Genomic DNA, 20,992 nt, shown 5'->3' with positions numbered 1-20,992 from the left:
AAACCGTTGTGGGCTCACCTTACAATGACTACCAGACAAAATCCAGCACTCAGGATAGTCTGACAATGCAGGCTTTTCAACCCTGGGTTGTTGTGTAAATCCTTCAGGACAGTCTGTGTGGTGATGCAGACTTATCAGGGAACTCAGACCTGAGCCCTTGAAGTCAATACATGTTTGGTCATTATGGCTATATTCAATTAGATAGATAGCAGAAAGAAAAACCGCTTCCTTAACAAAGAATACACTCAGGCCAGCCCAGCGCATTCAGGAGCAAGACACGGTGATCACGTGACCAGCCCAGAGAATATAGGACAAAGAGGGAGGAGAGATAGGAGGAGAAAAATAGGCTTCAGCAGCATCATTGGACCACTGGCTGAGCTTCAGTGAGATTAGCGTCCTTCCCCGATTCTGTCATTTTTAATTATTTATCTGGTACTGTTCCACAAAAGGACTTTGGACATAAATCTATATATAACCATAATTTAAGATGTGGGTATGTGTTTTAGGTTGTCCTATAGTGATAGATTGGAAGATTTCTTTGAGCATTCTGACCTTCAGTAACTTCCAACACTCCCATTGATTTGCAGTCAATAATCCTAATGCTAAAGCTGTCCCTACACCTAAATATGGGATTGCTCACTCTCAAGGGTATTCATGATAATAGGCATTTTTAATTGGGGTGAACTATATATTCGAAAAGCGTGACACAGGACATAGGGTCAATTCACTACCTTCTCCATTCCCTGAATTACATACCATTTAATAATTATCATAATGCACAACTCGAAAAAATATACAATTAGCATAAAAGCTTCGTTTTAAAAATGTCATTTTCACACTCATATAGGCGAATTACACAACGCACACTGCCTGTGCATAAATCTGGAAGCGCCGCCCCTCTACATCAGCAGTTTTTGCGTCGACCCTGACGGACAGAGAATACACTCATTCATTCAGACACAAATAGGGATCTCTCTGCGTATTGCTTTGTATTTTCCCTTATTGTTCGATCCTCCTTAGAAAACATGGTAAGTCATGTTGTTTTTTTCAGCAATGATAAGCCTGAAATAATTACGTTTTTGATGTTTTCTAATGAGAATTTATACAATTATGAGACAATATTACACCCTAATTGTGGCTATATGGGTCGATTCTTATTGTCTCGGACAATGAATTCTGGATTGGGGGGATTTTGAGCATTTTCGTGCAGAATATTTGTTTAGACTGCATTAGCGTTTGGAAATGGTATTGCATGCTATTTCGGTTTAATACAAGGGTATTACATAAATTGGCATGGCAGTGGAATGAAAGAACAAGGGCACTATATTTTGCATGCAGAAGTTGTGCTAGCTATTGAAAACATGAATTATACAATGTTCATCATAGGCAGCAACAATTATTTATCCAGGAAATTGATTTAAAATGGTAATAAAATGGGATTATATTCTCACTGTCATTCATTGTGTTGCTAGGTGTGGGGGGGCAGACTGGGTGGGGACAGAAGGGGAATATATGTCTCTCTTCTGTAACAAATGTCTAACATTATGTCTAGTTTAACCCTGAAAATAAACCTATTCCTCTCCAGATGCCAGCTGCATTTTAATTCCTTAGTGATGTAATATGACTTTCTTGTCAGTTTAATAGTGGTCATATGTTTATAGATGGCAAGATTCCTCTGCTATTGGTCTCCATTTATACTGTTCTTCAGTTTACATGTAGACTACCCAGTCTTCCACTAGGTGGTGTTTTTGGCAAGTGTACATTTTTGTCAAATGTATTGTAATTCTGCTACATTAAAACCTCTTAAGGATCGGCCCCTTTTTTTTTTTAAATGCCTAAAATGACATACCCAAATCTAACTGCCTGTAGCTCAGAACCTGAAGCAAAGATATGCATATAATGTAGGAGAATTTAACACATTATATCTGGTAAAAGATAATACTAAGAGAAAACAGCGTTTACATTTTTTTGCACCATCATCTTTGAAATGCAAGAGAAAGGCCATAATGAATTACTGTAACCCAGGTGCAATTTAGACTTTGGCCACTAGATGGTTTTAATCTGATCCAATGTACCATTGCATATATGTTCAAAATGTTGTATCAAGACTGCCCAAATGTGCCTAATTGGTTTATTCATACATTTTCAAGTTCATAATTGTGCACTCTCCTCAAACAATGGCATGGTATTCTTTCACTGGAATAGCTACTGTAAATTGGACAGTGCAGTTAGAGTAACAAGAATTTAAGCTTTCTGCCCTTATCAGATATGTCTATGTCCTGGAAATTGTTTTTGCTTCTTACAACCTCATGCTAATCACATTAGCCTACCTTAGCTTAACCATCCCGAGGATGGGACACCGATCCTGTAGAGGATTAAGTATTTTTCCATTTATTTTCCAGCGTGAGTGTATCTCTGTCCATGTGGGTCAGGCTGGAGTCCAGATTGGCAATGCCTGCTGGGAGCTCTACTGCCTGGAACATGGGATCCAGCCTGACGGACAGATGCCCAGTGACAAGACCATCGGAGGAGGAGACGACTCCTTCAACACCTTCTTTAGTGAGACTGGGGCTGGAAAGCATGTCCCCAGGGCTGTGTTTGTAGACCTGGAGCCCACAGTCATAGGTAAGCTTCCTGGTTCTCATTCAATTGAAATAAAGGTATGTCAAAAAGGATTTCCTCTGCTTTCTTGAGCTCCTTAATGAGCTGTTCATTTTCTCTCCTCAGATGAGGTGCGCACTGGGACCTACCGGCAGTTATTCCATCCTGAACAGCTCATCACCGGCAAAGAGGATGCTGCCAACAACTACGCCCGTGGACACTACACTATTGGCAAAGAGATCATTGACCTGGTGTTGGACAGGATCCGCAAACTGGTGGCTATCTCAGAATGAATGAATTACATATTTGATCAACTATCTGATCAGAATGTGGAAATCTGTTGTCCTCCTTTTATTGACATATTTCTCTTTCTCTTCAGGCTGACCAGTGCACAGGCCTTCAGGGCTTCCTGGTTTTCCACAGCTTTGGAGGTGGCACCGGCTCTGGTTTCACCTCTCTGCTGATGGAGCGCCTGTCTGTTGACTACGGCAAGAAGTCCAAGCTGGAGTTCTCCATCTATCCAGCTCCCCAGGTGTCCACAGCTGTGGTGGAACCTTACAACTCCATCCTGACCACCCACACCACCCTAGAGCACTCTGACTGTGCTTTCATGGTGGATAATGAGGCTATATATGACATCTGTCGTAGGAACCTCGACATTGATCGTCCCACCTACACCAACCTCAACAGGCTCATTAGCCAGATTGTTTCTTCCATTACTGCTTCCCTTCGATTCGATGGTGCCCTTAATGTTGATCTGACAGAGTTCCAGACCAACTTGGTGCCCTATCCACGTATTCATTTTCCTCTGGCCACCTATGCCCCAGTCATCTCTGCAGAGAAGGCTTACCATGAGCAGCTCTCTGTCTCTGAGATCACCAATGCCTGCTTTGAGCCGGCCAATCAGATGGTGAAATGTGACCCTCGCCACGGCAAGTATATGGCTTGTTGCCTTCTGTTCCGTGGTGATGTGGTGCCCAAAGATGTCAATGCTGCTATTGCCACCATCAAGACCAAACGTTCTATTCAGTTTGTTGACTGGTGCCCAACTGGCTTCAAGGTTGGCATCAACTACCAGCCTCCCACTGTAGTCCCAGGTGGAGACCTGGCCAAAGTCCAGAGGGCTGTGTGCATGCTGAGCAACACCACTGCTGTGGCAGAGGCCTGGGCTCGTCTTGACCACAAGTTTGACCTGATGTACGCTAAACGTGCCTTTGTGCACTGGTATGTGGGTGAGGGCATGGAGGAGGGAGAGTTCTCTGAAGCCAGAGAGGACATGGCAGCCCTGGAGAAGGATTACGAGGAGGTAGGGGTCGACTCCATTGAGGGGGAGGGAGAGGAGGAGGGAGAGGAGTATTGAAATGTCCCTGCAGGCAAGACATTGTCAAACATTGCTACTGTTGCATGATCTGATTATGATACCTAATAAAATATTTAATTAAATTAGCCATTTGTGCTCTTGGTCTTTATTCACAACATTATTTTGACAAATAGAAAGACAATAGTGCAGTTTGGGGGGATTTTAATGGGGGAAAAGATATTAAAATGTATAACTTCACCGTCGTTTCCACTAATATTCACTGGTCAAACCTCCAGTATAAAACTGTTAAATCAATGTTGGTTTTACCATACATATGCTCTTTGAAAATGTTTAGTTTGAGGGAAATAAGCCAAATTACACACAGTTAAAAAATAAATGTATAAAAAGTATAAAACAAAAAACAAAACATGCCAGATGACTGACTATATGTGCAAATAAAATGTTTCTTGGGCTGTTGTTTTGTGTGTATTTGGCAGTTGAATGGGTTGTTGTTGTCCATTCACACAAGCCTGTCATCGAGCAGTGGGCTGTTCTCTACAGGAGCCTGTCGACTCAGAAGATTCCAAAACAGCAGAGGTCCAGAGCTCCAACCAGGACAGCTCTCAGCGCTCTGGGAGGAGCCAACCACAGACTCCTCCTTCAGAGGACGGTAGGCTTTGAAACGTCTGTGGAACAGAAAGAGAACATTAATTTACATAATTTTTTTTACTAAGCTCACTTGACAAAAATGTGTGAATCTTAACGTGTCTCCCCTGGTGAAATAACGGATAAAAAAGGTCATTAGAAAGGTACTATCAATGGTACAATATGACGCATACAGTTGCCCTGAGACATGGCTGTACAGTGTAAACAGACACCCACCATAAGTGTCATGCCTCAAAGCAAGCGTTACAGGTTATAGTTTGTGGTGATATGGAACCCTTCAGAAAGGTGTGACAAGTGTAGACCAATGTTGATGTGACTCACTTGTAAGTGTAGGCCACGGATCCAGTGACCAGAGCAACGATCAGGACCCCTATCACCATGGCTACAGTGCCAACTGAGGACAGACCGGAACCTGCCAGAACACAGACAATAATGTATGTAAAACAACTTCATATAACAACTTCATATAACAACATATTAAAATATATTAATTATTTTCTAAACAATAACAATACGTTTTGGACTGGAAGGCGTTGGACTGATTGTCCCTGGGACCCAGGTATGAGACATGGGTGGTGCTACCACCCAACATAGCCACCATACAGAGATGTGAAGAGCAGACATGTTACAGTACATACCCATGGTCACGCTAACTTTGGCGCTGGTGACTGCCAGACTGACATCATTGGTCATGGACACATTGATGCAGAAGATGCCAGAGTCATTGAAAATGTGGCGCAGTACCAGCTGGCACTCAGAAGAGGGCGACACTGTGTTACACATGGTGTGGACTGGCATCAGACAGTCTGCATCCGACACCAACATGCACACCTCTGTGGGAAGGCTTGGTGGAAAACAGACACAGGGTCAGAAACACTCAGTGCAACAATAGAAGCCGGTTTCCCTGACCCAGACTAATCTTGGACTAAAATACAATAATAAAAAATAATAATCCAGGACTAGGATTAATCTGGGGAAATGAAACTAGCCCTGGTGCTTAACTGGTGGGATTTTGGCCTGTTTTCCTTATTGATTTGTCTGTGGAACATGATTCTGCTTAGGGAAATAATGACTGCTTTGATTCTTTGAGACAGTCACCCTTTAATTGCTTTGGTGCAGGAATGCTCACCTCCCATGGCAGGTGACAGTTAGATCCACTACATTTCGTTCAACCTCAAATGCATCAGTCTTGATCAGAGCATTGTCCACTTGCACTATCTTCAAACTCTCAATGCCCTCTGACAACAAAGACATAAAGACGGGATGTAATAATCCTCAATGTTAATCAAATCCAATATTAGGAAACCACAAGATGGAGATTTAGATGTCCTTAAGACAGTTGACTCACCAACAATGTCAATGCCAGCACAGAAGGACCCATAGCGATAGATCACACAGTCATCATCCTTGGGTTTTTCACCTGCTTCACGCTTAACAACTATCACCACGGGATCTTGGGCCGTAGCGGCCTCCCCTGTATCAGGAGAAGAGTGACAATCCAACTATTTAAAACACCTTAGACATACCATTGATTCCCTTAATTCATCAATGAACATGTTAAGTAGGTGATTTGAACACACCAGCTGGCTCTACTTCAGAAGCAGCTGTTGTTGAACCAGCGGAGACAGTTGAGGTGTCAGGGTTGACCGGAGAAGGTGTCTTTGTGTGCTGAGCGGTGGAGGCTCCCACCTCAGTCGTGTCCTCCTGTGTATCAGTCTCAGCGGGGACTGAGGGGCCTACATTTACTGTAGCTCCCTGTGTGGCCGCCGTTACTGGAGCAGCTGACACAGCCGCAGCAGGAGCTCTCACTGGGGAGAGAAACATGACCATTCAATTTCCTATTTTCTTGGTCAGTTCTGGCATAGCCTACTACGTATTGGGTGAATGTCAAAAGTATTTCCCCCACGATTCATCACGTCCTCTCTCCTTGACGAGACTAAGGATGCAAGGAACCCAAGTAAAGCCCTTTTACAGCGTTTCAAGATGAGAATTACCTGTCGTGCCTGCCAAGTTGGCAGGCCCAATAGTGACAGTGCTACCAGTGGGGATAACACCAGCTGGTGTGGCACATGCTTTATCAGGGATAACGGCCTGTACAACCACCCGGGGCTTGAAGCCGCCAGCCACTATGTAGGTATGGGTGACAGTCAGCTCTCTGGAGATGAGAGCTCCGCTGCTGTCACCAAAGTCCCAGTTGTATGTGATGTCAGCGTCACTCAGGTACTCGCTGGGATCGTGGAGACTGATGGTGAAGGCTATCGCTCTGTTCTGGACGAAGCTCAGGTCTGCCTCGTTGACGTCGTTCACTTGGCTCATCGAGACGGCAAAGGGGATTTGATCTAAAGAAACAGAAATAAATACCCTCAAGTAACTTCTAGTAGCAAGTATTGTTGTTTTCTACGTAGTTGAATAAACATATGCATTTTAAAATAGTACTAAAATGTGTTCATTCATTCACTCATTAAGTCATTCAATTTGTTCACTCATTCATTCTACTAACCAGTGATGGAGAACTGTGTGGAGGCGTATCCCAGAGGGATGAACTTCTCGTGGCTGCGGTAGTGGTAGATGACAATGTCCACTATGTAGGAACCCAGAGGGACATTGTCTGTCCCGATGGTGAGGGAGGAGGAGGGGCCATCAGACACCTGCCAGTACTGACCTGTGAGGCAAAGCAAAGGAAACAGCTTTGCATGCTTATAACAGTGTTATTACATGGTTATTACACGTTTATAACATTCCTACAAGACAAAGTGAAACACGTTAACATGAATACTGTAGGCCGAATAGATGAGAGTGCTTGCAGCTGTACTTACCCCATGTCTTCCATACAAACACATACGGAGGGGGTTTGTCACCACCCTTCCTGAAAGGTGTGCCGTCGGGAAAGACTCCGTTCCACTCCGTGTTCTGTGCAGGATACACTGGCTCAGACTGATGGTAGTGTGTTCCTAGAGGAAAACAGAGTTGGTTTCCGCTTTGTCTTTAGACAGAGGAGTATGTACTATGAATATGTCGTATCTAACCTCAAAACGTTATTTTTTGCAGACAGTAACTTGGCACTGTAGTTTCCAAAAGGAAAGAACAATACAGATATTGTAGACTGTCATGAATTATTAATGAACAATAGCTGTCCAGAAGCCAGCACTCATGCGAGATTTGGCTCTGGGCACCAAGATTACCGTATAAGTGACAAAAGCCCCATATATAGCCAAAATCGCTAATCTTGTTCACAAGACTCTTCCTCCCAATAAGCCTAGGGATGAGGTCATCAAAACCCAGTCAGTCCTAGAGGACTTACCATTGACGGTGAAGTCCTCGGCCCACACCACCTCTCCGTCGGGCATGACCTTCTGGTTGTGTGGGAACTGCAGCTCGATGGTAAAGGTCACCTTGGCTGCAGTCAGGGTCGGTGCGTCATTGCCCACAATGAACTTTACCTTGCCACCTGTTGAGAAGAATGTACACGTTGAATTGAATATCATAAGTATACTATTTCACAAGAACAATTGACTTACTTGACTTTAAACCCTTTTGTCCACAGAGATATTCCTGATAAATAAGAGGACATATGTTATTTAACCATCAGTGTATTTAACATTGTGTTGAGACAGAAGAAAATTGTGCATACCTTTCCAAGAGTCTTTGTAGCGAGGGTCTTCATCTTTCCACACCGGATACATTTTCGTATTCCATGATGGATATCGTGTGAAGCGACTTTTGGGCTCTGGAATATAAATCATAGAAATGACATCAGTAAAATGCATGCAGAGTCAGCATTTATTCATTAGAGTTGAAAAGGCAGGAGATGGTCACACTTTCGGTTGCAACCAAAAAAGGGGGCTTAGCTCTGACCTAGGTGACTGCTTATCCCAAAAGCTCTACAATCCCCCTCAATCCTATTCATGTGACTGTCAGCTGAGTGTGTACCATAACTTTACTACAGATTAGGGCTAAGGGAGAGGATTGTCTTTGACATAAGGACCAAAGAGGTCAAACTATTTATATTTAATTGCACTGATAAGCACAGACTATTTTCATAAATGCATTTTAAAAAAAAAATCAATAATCCCCCCAAAAAAGACTAATCAAAATGATAAATCTGAGTTAGATTTACCTCTGGTCATCCATACACGCCACCCTATAGCCAAAATCACAAAATAATGATATCCCAATTGGGGGAGACTGTAAAGTGATTATCAAGGATATGATTGTTAGAATAGGCTACTGTAATGTGCAATGATCCCACCATCGGTACATCTTACTGTAAAGTCAAGAATTTAGAGCCGCTGACTGATACTCTCTATATTGTTCGGAATGAATGCAAACTACCGATTGGTGACAAAGGAGACCCTTCTCTCTTGTGCTTTAACTATTTTATTTAAAATCTCATGCGACTTGCACAATGTTGAAGGTTAGTGCATTGAATCTTCCTAGAGGCCCTATTACTGCAATGATGCTTCCCCATAAAATCAAGGATGCCAACAGGACTAATTCATATTTGTGCAATGTTTGCAAAGTATGTGGAGAATAAAATGTACAATCTTAATTGAAACGGTTTTTAGTCCAGGACTAGGCTTAATCTGTGTCTGGGAAACTGACCCTGTGTCATGCAAAGGACACATAGTGCTGCACTAGGAGCCACTGTCATAAGAGTGGCTAAAACAATACCAGATGCAGTGTTTCGCAATACGCAGCACTACTGAAAGGTTTGAATGAAACAAGTGTTACTAAATTATTATCATATTGTGAAATACTGACGTGCCACAGCCTGAGGTAAGAAATAATGCCTTATTGTAACTTCAAAATATACTTTCTTATAAACATAAAATCTAAGTATACCAGATTATCTGGTATACATAATGATATCCAGAGTGGCTGTACATATGTAGCATCTTAATTTGATCACCCTGTTGCAGGAGAACTTTCCTGCAATGCAGGAAATGTAAAGCTTGTAGTGTATTTTAGGTTTAAAAAGGCTTTTGAAGTTTGTAATTTCCACTTTGAAATATTAGACTTGATTTTCCCTTACGAAAAATGTGTCAACCCCCACAAACATGTCCATTAATTATAATACACACAATAATTCACATTTCCTGTTGCTGCAGGATAATTTTCCTGCTGTAGTAAACTGGCTTAAATTAAGATCCTACATCTGTACTTACTTGCTGCAGCAGATGAAAACAGTGCCAGCAACAACACTGCAAGAACTGTCCCCGTCTTCATTCTAAGAGTGCACGCTTCCTTTCCACATTAAATATGGAATATCCCTTTTCTTCTCCTCCAATGCAGGTCAGAACAAATTCACCAGACCATTGTGATTCCTGGCTTTATAAATTCTTTAATCTCTGGCCTCACAGCAGTAGTACTAAACCCCTCCTACCCCACTGAAACTGTGGTCCCACCTCCCCAAAGGCAGTGGTGTAAAGTATTAAGTAGTACTTTCAAGTATTTTTACTTAAGTAGTGTTTTGGGGTATCTGTACTTTACTATTTATATTTGTCAACTTTTACTTGACTGTATTTCTAAAAAAAAATTTTACTTTTTACTCAATTCATTTTCCCTGACACCCAAAAGTACTCGTTACATTTTGAATGCTTAGAAGGACATTGTCTAATTCACACACTTATCAAGATAAAATCCCTGGTCATCCATACTGCCTCTGATCTGGTGGACTAAACACATGCTTCGTTTGTAAATGGGTGTGAGTGTTGGAGCTTGCCCTTAACCATCCGTAATTATTTGAAATTGTGCCGTCTGGTTTGCTTAATAAAGGAATTTGACATTATTTATACTTTTACTTTTGATAAAGTATATTTTAGCAATTACATTTACTTTTGATCCTTAAGTATATTTCAAACCAAATACTTTTACTCAAGAAGTATTTTACTGGATGACTTTCACTTAAAAGTCATTTTCTATTAAGGTATCTTCACTTTTACTCAAGTATGACAACGGGGTACTTTTTACACCACTGCCCAAAGGCACTTGTGACATGTGTGGCTTTTCTAGAACAGTATAGCAGGGCTCATTTACATTAGGCACACAACATAAAGGGGTTTCAAATATATTTTACATACACATTTTGGTTGACCTGTGTAGAACATGTCTACAAGGTTTCAGGAGATACCTGAATATATGAGACGATTAACTTGTCTGCTAACACATGATAATATCTGGGGAGTGATATGCATCACAGTTAAAAAAGAAGACATGACTCAAACATAATACACCTGTAGTGATTATTTCCCACGAGGCTGTGCAGTCTTGGGACCCATGAAATTGTCTTTCTTCCTCTTGGTCTCCATACTGTAGCCACATACACTCACCATTAACTACACATACAGTATAAGTCAACTTAGATTCATATAGTATACATTACTGTGATATATTATGGATGGGTGCAACAACTTGTGAAATCATCAGTCTACATTCCCAAGGCTGTGGGGCTCTGTTAGTCTTAGGTTAGGATACCAAAGGTTCATGCTGCCTTGTGAATGAATTGTGATAGTGCATATGGGGCAATACTATGGTATGTACAGTAGATATGCACTTCTTATAGGCTACTGTATAATGAAAAGTGCTTTACAAATGTAATAAATAATTATTATTATTGAAATTGCTGGAGTAGCGAGAATGTTTCAAACTTTCATTAAAATTGGGTAACTACATGTGAAAACTTATGTGCTCCCATCTTAAAATACCACCAGATCCATTGCATTGAGGCTAATCTGGACTCCGTCCCAGAGACTACTGTCCCCAATGATTTAAGAGATTTACCCTCAAATACTTTCAGCTCTATTCTAATGAGGATATTCAGTACTAAAATGGTCTAATAATCTGAGCAATAATGATCAAATCCTATCACTCATAACAGTAGTAAGAACACTCGATGAGATATACAGTACCAGTCAAAAGTTTGGACACAAACTTTTACATTGTAGAAGAATAATAGGGAAGACATCAAAACTATGAAATAACATATATGGAATAATGTAGTAACCAAAATAAACTTTGACAAATCAAAATATATTTTATATTTGAGATTCTTCAAAGTAGCCACCCTTTGCCTTGATGACAGCTTTGCCCACTATTGGCATTCTCTCAACCAGCTTCATGAGGAATGCTTTTCCAACAGTCTTGAAGGAGTTCCCACATATGCTGAGCACTTGTCGGCTGCTTTTCCTTCACTCTGCGGTGCAACTCATCCAAAACCATCTCAGTTTGGTTGAGGATGGGTGATTGTGGAGGACAGGTCATCTTATGCAGCACTCCACCACTCTGCTTGGTCAAATAGCCCTTACACAGCCTGGAGCTGTGTTTTGGCTCATTGTCCTGTTTAAAAACAAAATTATAGTCCCATTAGAGCAAACAAGATGGGATGGCATATCGCTACTATGGTAGCCATGCTGATTAAGTGTGCCTTGAATTCTAAATAAATCACAGACAGTGTCACCAGCAAAGCACCCCCACACCTCCTCCATGCTTCACAGTGGGAACCACACATGCAGAGAGCATCCATTCACCTACTCTGCGTCTCACAAAGACACAGCGGTCAGAAACCAAAAATCTCAAATTTGGACTGCAGACCAAAGGACAGATTTCCAACGGTCTAATGTCCATTGCTCGCGTTTCTTGGCCCAAGCAAGTCTCTTCTTATTGGTGTCCTTTAGTACTGGTTTCTTTGCAGCAATTCGACCATGAAGGCCTGATTCACGCAGTCTCCTCTGAACAGTTGATGTTGAAATGTGTCACTTGAACTCTGTGAAGCATTTATTTGGGCTGCAATCTGAGGCTGGTAACTTGAATGAACTTTTCCTGTGCGGCAGAGGTAACTTTGGGTCTACCTTTCCTGTGGCGGTCCTCATGAGAGCCAGTTTCATCACAGCGCTTGATGGTTTTTGCGACTGCAGTTGAAGAAATTTAAAGTTCTTGACATTTTACGTATTGACTGACCTTGTCCTAAAGTAATGATGGACTGTCATTTTACCAAATAGGGCTATCTTCTGTATACCACCCCTACCATGTCACAAACTGATTGACTCAAATGCATTAATAACCTCATTGGGATCGGTGTCCCCCCGTGGGACGGTTGAGCTAACTTAGGCTAATGTGATTAGCATGAGGTTGCCAGTAACAAAAACATTTCCCAGGACAGACATATCTGATATGGTTAGAAAGCTTAAATTCTTGTTAATCTAACGGCACTGTCCAATTTACAGTAGCTATTACAGTGAAAGAATACCATGCTATTGTTTGAGGAGTTGCACAATTATCAACTTGAAAATGTATTAATAAACCAATTAGGCACATTTGGGCAGTCTTGATACAACATTTTAAACAGACATGCAATGGTTCATTGGATCAGTCTAAAACTTTGCATATACACTGCTGCCATCTAGTGACCAATATCCTGGGTTGGAATAATACATTATGGCCTTTCTCTTGCATGTCAAAGATGGTACAAAAAAAATACTTAGAAAAAAACATGCATTTTTCTTTAAGTATTATCTTTTACCAGAGCTAATGTGTTATATTTTTTATTTCACCAGGTGGGCCATTTACAATTGTGACCTGGCCAAGATAAAGCAAAGCAGTGTGACACAAACAACACAGAGTTACACATGGAATAAACAAACGTACAGTCAATAACACAATAGAAAAAAAAGTATATATATACAGTGTGTGTAAGGCAATAAATAGGCCATAGTGGTGAAGTAATTACAATTTAGCAAATTAACACTGGAGTGATAGATGTGCAAGTAGAAATACTTGTGTGCAAGTAGAAGAGCAAAAAAGTAAATAAAAACAATATGGGGGTGAGGTAGGTAGATTGGATGGGCTATTTACAGATGGGCTGTGTACAGCTGCAGCGATTAGTTAGCTGATGTTGAAAGTTAGTGAGGGATATATGTCTCCAACTTCAGCAATTTTTGCTATTCGTTCCAGTCAATGGCAGCAGAGAACTGGAAGGAAAGGCGGCCAAAGGAGGTGTTGGCTTTGGGGACGACCAGTGAGATATATCTGCTGGAACGCATGCTACGGGTGGGTGTTGCTATGGTGACCAGTGAGCTGAGAAAAGGCAGAACTTTACCAAGCAATGACTTAGATGACCTGAAGCCAGTGGGTCTGACAATGAATATGTAACGATGGCCAGCCGACGAGAGCATACTGGTCACAGTGATGGGTGGTATATGGGGCTTTGGTGACAAAACGGATGGCTCTGTGATAGACTACATCGAATTTGCTGAGTAGAGTGTTGGAGGCTATTTTGTAAATTACATCGCTGAAGTCGAGGATCGGCAGGATGGTCAGTTTTACGAGGGTATGTTTGGTGGCGTGAGTGAAGGAGGCTTTGTTGCGAAATAGGAAGTTGATTCTAGATTCAATTTTGGATTGGATTGTTTAATAGGAGTCTGGAAGGAGAGTGTACAGTCTAGCCAGACACCTAGGTATTTGTAGTTGTCCACATATTCTCAGTCAGAACCGTCAGAACCGTCCAGAGTAGTGATGCTAGTCAGGCGGGCGGGTGCGGGCAGCGATTGGTTGAAAAGCATGCATTTAGTTTTACTAATGTTTAAGAGCAGTTGGAGGCCATGGAAGGAGTGTTGTTGTATGGCAAAGAAGCTCATTTGGAGGTTTGTTAACAGTGTCCAAAGAAGGGCCAGATGTATACAGAATGGTGTCGAATGCGTAGAGGTGGGTCAGGGAATCCCCTGCAGCAAGAGCGACATCGTTGATATACAGAGAAAAGAATCGGTCCAAGAATTGAACCCTGTGGTACCCCCTTAGAGACTGCCAGAGGTCTAGACAACAGGCCCTCCGATTTGACACACTGAACTCTGAGAAGTAGTTGGTGAACCAGGCGAGGCAGTCATTTGAGAAACCAAGGCTGTTAAGTCTGCCGATAAGAATACGGTGATTGACAGAGTCGAAAGCCTTGGCCAGGTCGATGAAGACGGCTGCACAGTACGGTCTTTTATCAATGGCAGTTATGATATCGTTTAAATCCTTGAGCGTGGCTGAGGTGCACCCGTGACCAGCTCGTAAACCGGATTGCACAGCGGAGAAGGTACAGTGGGATTCGAAATGGTCAGTGATCTGTTTATTAACTTGGCCTTCGAAGACTTTAGAAAGGCAGGGCAGGATGGATATAGGTCTGTAACAGTTTGGGTCTAGAGTGTCACCCCCTTTGAAGAGGGGGATGACCGTGACAGTTTTCCAATCTTTAGGGACGATACAAAAGAGAGGTTGAACAGACTGGTAATAGGGGTTGCAACCATGGCGGCGAATCATTCTAGAAAGAGAGGGTCCAGATTGTCTAGCCCAGCTGATTTGTACGGGTCCAGGTTTTGCAGCTCTTTTAGAACATCTGCTATCTGGGTGAAGGAGAAGCTGGGAGGCTTGGGCAAGTAGCTGCGGAGCTGTTGGCTGAGGTAGCCAGGAGGAAATCATGGCCAGCCGTAGAGAAATGCTTATTGAAATTCTCGATTAACGTGGATTTATCGGTGGTGACAGTGTTACCTAGCCTCAGTGCAGTGGGCAGCTAGGAGGAGGTGCTCTTATTCTCCATGGACTTTACAGTGTCCCCAAACCTTTTGGAGTTAGAGCTACAGGGTGCAAATTGCTGTTTGAAAAAGCTAGCCTTTCCTGACTGACTGCGTGTATTGGTTCCTGACCTTTTGGTTCCTGAAAGTTGCATATCGAGGGGACTATTCGATGCTAGTGCAGTCCATATTCTCCTACATTAACTTCATATTTCCACAAACTTCAAAGTGTTTCCTTTCAAATGGAATCAAGAACATGCATATCCTTGTTTCAGGTCCTGAGCTACAAGCAGTTAGATTTGGGTATATAATTTTAGGTGAACATTTAAAAAAACAGGGTCAGATCCTTGAGGTTTTAAGAAAGAAAAAAATCCATAAATGAACTTTTAACAGGGCACACCTGTTAATTGAAATGTATTCCAGGTGACTATCTCATGAAGCTGGTTAAGAGAATGCCAAGAGTGTGCAAAGCTGTCATCAAGGCAAAGGGTGGCTACTTTGAAGAATCTGAAATATATTTTGATTTGTTTAACACTTCATTAGTTACTGCATGATTTCAAAGTTTTGATATCTTTATTATTCTACAATGTAGAAAATAGTAAAAATTAAGAAAAACCCTTGAATGAGTAGGTGTGTTCAAACTTTTGACTGGTATTGTAGGTCTAATTAGGTATAACACAGGAATATATAATAAGTTGTACTAATTAGTGAATCGTTTCTGGGTCAACAGAACAATAAGTCATACAATGCTGCTAAGAGAAACTGTGCTTACAGGCAGGAAATATGGCAGGAATGTAAAGTTAATAAGGATTACTGGGGCGCTTGTGATTTAAATTAATCCGGATTTGTCCTCCCCTCTATTTGAAACTATAACTAACAGTGTTACGTTTTTTGTTAAATATTTTATGGTTAAATTGTGAGACGGTTCAAACTCCTTTTTGAACAATGTCACTATTCAGAGCAAAGCTATTTAAATTGATCTCTCTTAACTTCATTCCTAATTTAACCCTCACATCTAAGAAAAACTAGACTGTAAATGCTTAGGTTATTAGTGTATTTCAAAGATCTTTAAAAAAAAGAAATGTATTCTTTAATAGGTCAAGCAATTTAAAATAATGTAAGCAAATGCTTCTATCATGCCCAATAAAACAAGTCCCTACTCAGTTATCACTGTCAGGAGAGGTCGTGGAGGCAGTTGTGTCCATTGGTGAATTGGCATGGGGTGTCATCCCATTCTGAGCCAAAATGCTGGGCATCTCATCGTCAGACGACAGCGCAGCAAATTCGCTGGGATTTGGACCAAACATATTCTTGTGACTCACAAGTTGTGAGGATGATGGAGGACATCGACAGGCATTTTTTGGCAGGAATGCAATTGACTGGGGAGGATGGTTTTGTAATTACCTTCTGAAGAATCAAGGTCTTCCTGTGAGGTTTTTGCACCAGCGCCACCTGAGGACACCATTCTCATCCAGTAGGTTATCATAGACCGTGTCCATGAGGCAATGTATTCCATCTTCAGGGATGACATCCAGATCCCTGGATATCCCTCAAAACCTTCAGTTGAGTCAGATTGTGCCTCCAAGTACAGTGGGGCAAAAAAAAAAAGTATTTAGTCAGCCACCAATTGTGCAAGTTATCCCACTTAAAAATATGAGAGAGGCCTGTAATTTAGACCTGGAAAGTAAGCCTGCAAAGTTCTGTCAATCTCTGGAGTAGATTGCAACTCCTCCCCCTTTGGCAGTTCTATCTTGACGGAAAATGTTTTAGTTGGGTACGGAAATCTCTGAATTTTTGATGGCCTTCTTAAGCCAGGATTCAGACACTGCAAGGACATCAGGTTTGGCGGAGTGTGCTAAAGCAGTGAGTAAAACAAACTTAGGGAGGAGGCTTCTAATGTTAACATGCATGAAACCAATGATTTTTCGGTTACAGAAGTCAACAAGCATATCCATCAACAAGATACATTCCTAGTATCATTTGTCGTGCCGTCTCCAAAGGGATGCCAAACAGCCATCATTGCTGTGAGCAGTCTTCTGGGTGACATGGAGACAACTGTGATTGCCAGTGCTCCCTATTATTGTAATACCAGAGCAGATATGGAAGAAATGCTCTCTCAGGCAACAACAGAGCACTCCGCGAAAACAATGGCCTCGACAAAAGTTGAGGCGATTCCCGATGATTTGGTGGAAAAATGTAATTGACATATGTAGTGAAATGGATTTAGCTGGCCAGCTACCACTACATGACAATACTGTGGAAGGTCCATCAAATGTTCCTGGACCAATTCAAAGCAACCTTTTTGGATCTGATGTAAGCCTCACTGAATCACAGATCCCTCCGGTAAAGGTTGAAGACCACAAGGTAAAGTCAATTGTGATGCAAGGGGGAACATTCGTGTCTCCTGGTGAGAAGACAACTGATGAGAAAAGAGAGGTCATTTTGAACAATGTTTATGACTCAAAGAAACCTTCCCCTGGAAGGAAAGCTCAGCAGGCCACCAGAAGCACCTCTTTCCATAACCTCGATCTCACCCTTGCAGATGGAGTTCTTGACTACATCAGCAAAGATCTTTTCAAATAAAGTCTGGCCCACTCGATGAGGAATGATGTAAGACGCTCCGTCTCTTTGCCTCAATTTGTATCAGGGAACATCAAAAGTGAGGACAGCTTGGAGAGAGAAATAATGATTTGGTTTATGTTGAAAAGTTTATCCAGAAAACTGAGCAAAGACCAGGCCTGTCAGCTGACTGAGAATGCCATTTCACTCACCCCCCCAACTGGAGTCTGCCACCATAGAATTGATCATCAAAGTTCTGGAGCAGGTCAAGACTAAAATGATTGATAATATTAGACAGAATCCTCCCAACAGAGCAATTTCCCCAAGGCAAGTCAGACTGCCATCAATGCTGTGAGCAGCATTTTGGGAGGTATGGGAACTTCCCTCATCGCAAGTAACACAGTTAATTCCTGCTATCGCCGGACTCAATCCCGACCTAGACAATGCCACATACAGTGGGGCAAAAAAGTATTTAGTCAGCCACCAATTGTGCAAGTTCTCCCACTTAAAAATATGAGAGAGGCCTGTAATTTTCATCATAGGTACACTTCAACTATGACAGACAAAACCCTAACCCTGGCATGGTCACCTCTGTATCATGGGTGGCTCTTCCTTAGATGAGTTTCCTATTACAAAAACACACAATACTGAATTGGATGTAATTTAGCATTCACTTTGCTATGAACATGCCAATATGCAGGCAGCAAACAATACTCAGAAATATCCTTCATAATTAAATTATGATTACTTAGTGGTGAAACTGACTTGCCTGACAGAGAAACTGTTTTATTCACAGTTTTGGTGTGAGCAGCTAGGCGAGCGAGCTGGACAGGAGCTATAATAAAATAAATGAAAAGATGATATACAGCAAAAGACATTCAACTGTATGTTGCATTTCACATAGGGATTTAAATATTGGTAACTGTAGCTAGGTTTCCATCCAATTGGCAACAGATTTTCATATTAACAATATGAGAATTTTCCAACCAGTCATGTTTTCCATCAAATTTACTTGTTCCAGATATCTGTGCGTGATGACGTAAAAATACCTTTTGCAGGGTGAAATTCCCATGTACTGAATAAAAAACTAAGTTATTTTCATAGCATTTTCAACTCTACTGATGGTTATTTAGCGAGTGTGCCCAGTATTGGCACCTGCGCTCTAGTCGACAGCGTTATCTGCTTGAGCGCATGTTGGCTAGAGCGCATGTATAGCCAACATGAGATGATTTTTATGGACAAAAAAAACATTTGAATTTGACAAACGGCAGCCAAGCATCGATTATTTATAGGAGCTTCAAATAGTGGTGTAGTGGTCTAAGGCACTGCTACGCAGTGCTGCAATGTCACTCACTACAAGCTGTGATTCGATCCCCATCAAATGTGCCAACTTGTCACAACTGGCCCAGCGTCGTCCGGATTGGGGGAGGGTTTGGCTGGGGGGGGCGTTACTTGGCTCATCATGCTCTAGCGACTCCTTGTGGCAGGCCGGGCACCGGCAGGCTGATTTCAGTCGTCAGTTGAACGGTGTTTCCTCCGACACATTTGTACAGCTGATTTCCCGGGTTAAGCTTGGTTGAATGGAAACCTGGTAAGTGTATACAGAGTAAAATAATAGCACCTTCAAATGTGTCAACTTAGCACCTATAAAAATGTAGGTAAAACCATTTCTTAATTTACTGACCTATTCAAACTTCAATACTTTTTGGGTTTAGTTTGTGAAGTATGAAGAGTGTGTGATATCATTACCTTTCTGTTGCACTTTTCTTTGGCCTCCTTCAGTTGCCTGGCCTTGTTCACATCATGCTTTACATCATTTTGAATGAGTTTCAGCCTGAATCGCTCCTTAGAAACCCAATACTCCTCAAACTCTCTCTCTGGGTCATACAATGCCGTTTGCAGGCCATCTTTGTGTCCCCTGACCCTATTAATACATTCAACAGATCAGTCATGTACTTGACATTTCTAACACAGCCCTCCAGCCCGTCATCGTTCATGCACCTCTTTTAGCGCACAGCACTGAAAAGCCTTCCCCTCTGGTCTAACTTTTTCATTTTGTTTGTAGATTTTTTTTGTTTGTTTTTTAGGCATAACTCTACTATAAAGCTATAGAATTGTTGTCACTAGAGTAATGATATGCAATAACATGCAGTTCGACATTATTACCACTAGGTGTCAGCCCTCACATTTGTATAAAGTGCATTTACATGCACTTCTTGCCTACCTGGAACCAATGGTTGACTGCAGATACTTCATGTTCCGAGCTCCTTCTTCCAGTAAGTACTCTCTCATATCTTCTAGTATAACATCCTTAGGGATATGGCCTTCTTCATGTAACTGAACCATTCTTCAGCATCTGTTTCTTCTGAAATAGGATACAAGACATTTTCGTACAGTTTAGATACTTATCAGCCTAAGATATGCAGTACATGTTACAGTAGCATTGTTGTAAGAGTGATGAGTGAGCGTTTCACATTTTCACCTGTAAACAACTTCATGTGTGATCTCAACATGTGTGCTCTTTACACATTTCCGAAAACAGTCAAACTGCCCACATACCATCTTCTTGCTGTAGGTTTTGTCATGGTTTGTCTTGACCGTATCCAGGTACTGTTTGTATGTGTTATACTCCTTCAATGAGCATACAAGAGAATCAAAAGGTATCCTCCTATAATACTATTTCCTGGAGTTAACGATCAGTTAAGTTTACGGTCTCTTTTTACTTACGTTGTCATCTTCAGTGATTAAGTTTTGCTTCTTCAAATTGCCATGATCCTGATGGTAGTATTTGGGTCACGCAGATTATTGTACGTGGGCCTCATAACGTGACAGTTTGGGTCATTTAGGTTGAAATCAGACATAGGCTGATACAATTGAGGGAATCAGGACAACAATGGTAAAAATAATCTACATACTTCTACCATGCTACTGCAACATTCTACTCGATCCTGTTTGAAATGTACGTTCGGCTTACCTTTTTACCCAGGTTGGCTCTTGACATTGTAAAGGCAACCCCAGGTAGGAATGGAAGCCATGTCATTGCAGACAATCTGCTGCTCACTGACGGCTTTGTCTTTCTCATGATCTGTGGAGGCTTCCCTTTCGGTAGACGAGGTTGCTCCTCTGGTTGGGAGGTATCTGACTCCTAGGCACCTTTTCCTGAAAACAGAAACACAGCAGGGATGTATTTCATACAAATTCACCTGTGATAGTCCACCCAACATGTCATCATAGGCCGAAGCACGATGAACTACCGTGGCAATGGACTAAGTACCAGTCTGTTTGTGCTTTTGGTCGTGTTCCCCTGCTCAGACGTTGC

At 41.8% G+C, this 20,992-nt stretch overlaps 2 protein-coding genes across 3 annotated transcripts; one reads left to right on the top strand and one right to left on the bottom strand.

The window, feature by feature from the left end:
- The first annotated feature begins 924 nt into the window (after positions 1 to 924).
- On the top strand, positions 925 to 4,047 carry LOC139368460 (tubulin alpha chain-like). Its single transcript, XM_071107376.1, has 4 exons — positions 925 to 1,028; positions 2,403 to 2,625; positions 2,728 to 2,876; positions 2,981 to 4,047. Exons 1-4 carry the CDS (start codon positions 1,026 to 1,028, stop codon positions 3,959 to 3,961), a joined length of 1,356 nt encoding a protein of 451 aa, XP_070963477.1. The 5' UTR covers positions 925 to 1,025; the 3' UTR covers positions 3,962 to 4,047.
- Positions 4,048 to 4,106: 59 nt separating this feature from the next.
- LOC139368459 (melanocyte protein PMEL-like) lies at positions 4,107 to 18,406 on the bottom strand. Of its 2 annotated transcripts, XM_071107374.1 has the most exons (13): positions 16,519 to 18,406; positions 10,801 to 10,902; positions 8,199 to 8,294; positions 7,869 to 8,015; positions 7,384 to 7,518; positions 7,068 to 7,229; positions 6,562 to 6,906; positions 6,148 to 6,375; positions 5,916 to 6,041; positions 5,697 to 5,805; positions 5,206 to 5,411; positions 4,889 to 4,979; positions 4,107 to 4,587 (listed from the first exon to the last, which is right to left on the bottom strand). In XM_071107374.1, the coding sequence occupies exons 1-13, from the start codon at positions 16,643 to 16,645 to the stop codon at positions 4,422 to 4,424; spliced, it is 2,040 nt and encodes a 679-aa protein (XP_070963475.1). In that variant the 5' UTR covers positions 16,646 to 18,406; the 3' UTR covers positions 4,107 to 4,421. The 2 variants fall into 2 exon arrangements, with proteins under 2 accessions (XP_070963475.1, XP_070963476.1); XM_071107375.1 differs by lacking the exons at positions 10,801 to 10,902; positions 16,519 to 18,406 and adding an exon at positions 9,733 to 9,931.
- Between the last annotated feature and the right edge of the window lie 2,586 nt (positions 18,407 to 20,992).

The sequence above is a fragment of the Oncorhynchus clarkii genome, chromosome 16, assembly GCF_045791955.1.
Source record: "Oncorhynchus clarkii lewisi isolate Uvic-CL-2024 chromosome 16, UVic_Ocla_1.0, whole genome shotgun sequence".
Taxonomy (NCBI): domain Eukaryota; kingdom Metazoa; phylum Chordata; class Actinopteri; order Salmoniformes; family Salmonidae; genus Oncorhynchus; species Oncorhynchus clarkii.
The sequence above is the reverse complement of the archived record's forward strand: the minus strand, read 5'-3'. Positions and strand labels throughout refer to the sequence as shown.